Here is a 4,495-nt window from a genome sequence, read left to right on the forward strand (position 1 = left end):
AAAAGATCTTTACCTTTTGAACAAAAACGTTAATTATCTTTGGATCTAAAAACCTTTATTTCTGGGGTGAAAAATTTTGTCATACATTTACAACAAAATTTTATATTTGATCTAATGAAGACAACATTTTTCAAAACTGACAATAATAAATTATTTATAATTATATATAATAACTCTGGAAATTTCTAAAAATCTTTAATCACGCTTTGAGCACGAATCGAAATTACTCTCGTTTTATAAAATTTTCATTTTTCTATATTTATATATATCAATAATATCATCCTACTACTACATTATCAGCTAAAAATCAAGAAACATCTTGAGCGAAATTTCTAATGGACATGAAGATTTCTTTGATTGGTAAAGGGATGTAACGATACTAATGTAAATAATAGTAAAAAAGTGTTCAAATTTTTACTTTAGGTACCATTTTAGAACTTTTAATATTCTATTTTTTTCAAAAAAGTTTTTTTTTTGAATCTTATATAATTTTAATAAGTTCTTGTACGATTGGGTATCTGATCTTTAACTTAAATCAAATATAATTAGTTGATTTACTGGGAATCCATCTATACCGTTACAACCCTGACATAATATTAACAATACATTTATATTAATATATTTAATCCACGTTCATGGTAGAATTATATAACTATTTTATATATAATCCATATATGTAACAACATAATTGTGTTACCAATATTATTATAAAATAAAAGTACATTTTATAATAATATTAACATAATAGTACAGAATATTTCTAGTATTATACGAAGCAATTCGCTAATGTAGTAGTATACAGATAAATAGACAAATAAGCAAGTTCTCTTGATTTGATAATTTTTAATTATTTTTAATATTTGGCCCTTGGGATTATGGAAGGTTAACCAAGAACCTTCAGAAAAAATTACAAATTTTATGATTTATGTTATTATGTTGCTTATAATTTATCGCTTACTATAAGAAATAATTAAAATAAATAAAATGTTTTTGGACATATTTTGTTCGTATCGATATTTTAAATTAATTATTTATGCATATTTTTTAGTAATTTTTATAGTAACAATTGAATAATTAGAACTAAAGAGAGATTGTAGTTTATCCTAATAAAAGTTATACTTATTTCATATAGTATTTCTGAACATATTTATACTTTTTACTGAAACTATATTTCTACAATCATAAAATATTTTAAATATATTTTTTATGACGTTGAAAAACTATTTCTTTTCTCAATAATACTTTTGTTAGTTTTTTATTAAAAGATATTGTTTTGCGTGTTCAGAATTAGTGTATCAGGTGATTACGTCCATTACGTATAATAAAACCCTTTCCACTCGGATGCCGACATATAAATCTCGCAATTCGAAAGTGGAAAGGGTTAAAAAAAATAATTTATATATTCATTTCAATATTAGTATAATAAAAATAAGTTAGCATCAACTTGTTAACTAAAACTTAATCTATTAAAATAATGAAACTAATGTGAACGTTAGATCAATAAAAAATATTTTCATGAGTATTATTAAAATCCACTAAATGATTGGTCCTAAAAATCTATATTACTTTTGGTCAAAATATATTTATAGAATTTATTTTAATCATTTAAGAAAGAAGCGATTCAATTTAAATCTATTGGGCCTTAGAACCTATTTATTAATACATGGGGGTCCCTTAGATATAAATGCATACCATCAACAAAAAAAATGAGAATTATATGTTTGAGTGTAAATATGAAATCATGAGAAATATTTTAGAAATAACTAAATAAAACATGATATGAGTGTGATGTTATATATGTATTTTAGTTATAAGTACAGACGTTGATAGATTTTTTATAATTTTAAGTACTATATTTAAATTTTCAACTAACATCAAATTGAGAACATTAAAAGAGTCTCATTCAATGTATACCGTTCCAAAATGTATTTTTAAAATTCTAATTAAAATTACAGATTAGTAGAATAAGAACTTATTATCTCGCAATGCGTCAAAGAAATGAAATATTTTTATACACAGGATATTTCAAATAAAATTTTAACAGTATGTAATAGAAATGATTTGTAAATATAATCTTGCAGAAACGGTACACATTCTTCTTATAGTATTCGACATATTTCATAATATTTTACACATAGTTATAACTTAAATATAATGACTTGATATATAATATTTTTGTTTATATGTGTGTTCATTTTTAATATCTCGATATCGTTAATCACATCAATTTATAAATGTGAAATAACTTATATATCATAAATTGTAAATCACATATCAAAGTATTTTAAAAAATCGTACGAAATTTCTAGTTTATATTATATATCTATAATATTCTATGTACGGTTTATTAATTAATTTATTATGAGTCTATATAGATTTGTTTAAAAAGATGAATGTTAATATGTACACGAAGCTACTTTAATGTTTATATAAATATATATTAAATAAAATAAAATATAATATATTAATAACGACAATATTATTTTTCCATAACGATAAAACAAAAAAACAGCAATATATTAGAAATGTTTTAAAAAATATTGGCAGTAGATATAGGTTTATAATTTTAGATGTTGAGCATTCGATAACAGATATCTTCTTGTAATAAATATGCATTCCAAATAACAAATTGTTTATATGCATTGTATTTACGAAATTGTTATTTTTAAAGTATCATTACAAATTTTATTAAATTTATGTCTTCATATAAAATTATATATGTATACTTTACGATATAATTGAGCGTTGTGCATCGAAGTTTTCCACATGAGCATATATTTTCCTCAGCATTTTAAATGCTACAAATTTTAAATACAATGTAATAAACAATTGCGGAGTTTCGGATGTTTTAGGTGTACTAATCATAAAATCGATGAAGATATTGGCATTTCAAGAGATCTTGATTCTAACTGATTTCTGCTACAATTGTAGAATTCTATATCCTATTTGTGAATCAAATGTAGCAGAGTGGTAATAATACAAATTTGGAATAAGGTCCAAAGCCTTTTCATCCACCGTGAATATAGATTTATTATATATATATATATATATATATATATGTTATATATATTGTTGAATAACTTTTCTTTTATATATATTAAATTATTCCTTTTTTCATTATTCAGCAAATGAATAGAATAATATGATTTTCAATAATCCAACAATCAAAGTGCATATATAGTGCTATATACATATACATATATATAGATTATATTTTGTTTTATATGATGTTTCAGTAGACCTCAAATATCGATTTTTTGTGCACACACAAACTTTCATTTACCTTTTATCTTTTATATCCATATATTCTCAGAATGCAACTGATACCTTCAGTAATATAATTTCTTTACATTCTTCACTTTTAGTTATCCAGCGATATTTTTTAGAGTTATTGAATGATTTGAGTATTCCTCAAAATCTTAACTTACTCTAATCTTGCCTTGTATGTAGTCTTCCATACTTCGGCTAGCGTAACTGCTGAATGGAATCTATGGAATATACAGAGTGGTAAACAGACACGTTGCACTATTGACCAAGCCAAAAAACCATAGAAGTCCAATTGCACCTAAAAATAATTATACATTTGTTGGATATTTGAAGATAATATATTATATTAATAATCATGCTCGTGGTCCCAAAAGTTTCATGTTTCAAATTCGCATTCTCCTAAGAAATTTTTATAAGTAGCTTCTCCGTGGAAACTTTCTACCAAATTGAGTTCTAGTGATAATATTGATGCTTATATTTTACTTACTGGATTAGCGACAACCTTCTGGGCTTCAAACGTGTAGATGGCAAACATAGCTACATTACAAATGAGCAAGAATGTGACTACCTGCCGACCAGGCTTACTACGATCGTGCTCCGGTAAATGGACCCGGCGTCTGGATACATCTGCTACAAACAGAAGCTGAAGAACCACCTGAAAAGTAATATTTGATGTAAAATGAATTCTATTTCTTTGGTATAGACTCTTATGTCAAAACAAAATACAGTCAACCTTCGGTTAACACGGCACTGTGGGTGCACGGTCCCATATTACGCGGAGCTAAAAATCCGACATCCCACCGACTACACGGACTTCCTATTACACGGTTTTTGTTCAACAGCCCATAAGTTCCTCGCGCAACCTATGAGTGATTACAGGAACTTGATATGAAGAGTTTTCTATAGCACGGTCCCCACACTCCACGGTACGGACTTGCCGCGTTAACCGAGGGTTGACTGTATTTCGAGCTTTTGGAAATTACAATTTATTTTATTATTCTACCTAAGTACAGCCATCCGCCAGTGACCATCACTAAAAGATTAGGTTCGCTGTAGAAAGCACCTAGAGATCCTGCAATTATGCTGAAGACCGAATATACAAACAATCCGAAAGCAGAAACACGGAGTAAGATTCATTCAAATCACTTTGATCCTCGCAGCGGAATTTCAATCCTTGAACTCTGTGATAAATAAAATATATTTTTTCTTATATATTCATCTTAATTCA

At 26.3% G+C, this 4,495-nt stretch overlaps 1 protein-coding gene across 1 annotated transcript; it reads right to left on the reverse strand.

Moving 5' to 3' along the window:
• Positions 1–3,424: 3,424 nt before the first annotated feature.
• Positions 3,425–3,871, reverse strand: LOC113373094 (proton channel OtopLc-like). Its single transcript, XM_026613416.1, has 2 exons — positions 3,755–3,871; positions 3,425–3,565 (listed from the first exon to the last, which is right to left on the reverse strand). The coding sequence occupies exons 1-2, from the start codon at positions 3,800–3,802 to the stop codon at positions 3,425–3,427; spliced, it is 189 nt and encodes a 62-aa protein (XP_026469201.1). The 5' UTR covers positions 3,803–3,871.
• Between the last annotated feature and the right edge of the window lie 624 nt (positions 3,872–4,495).

This window comes from Ctenocephalides felis, unplaced genomic scaffold, assembly GCF_003426905.1.
Source record: "Ctenocephalides felis isolate EL2017-DRISC unplaced genomic scaffold, ASM342690v1 CF-g0.4_SCAFFOLD_01604, whole genome shotgun sequence".
Classification (NCBI taxonomy): domain Eukaryota; kingdom Metazoa; phylum Arthropoda; class Insecta; order Siphonaptera; family Pulicidae; genus Ctenocephalides; species Ctenocephalides felis.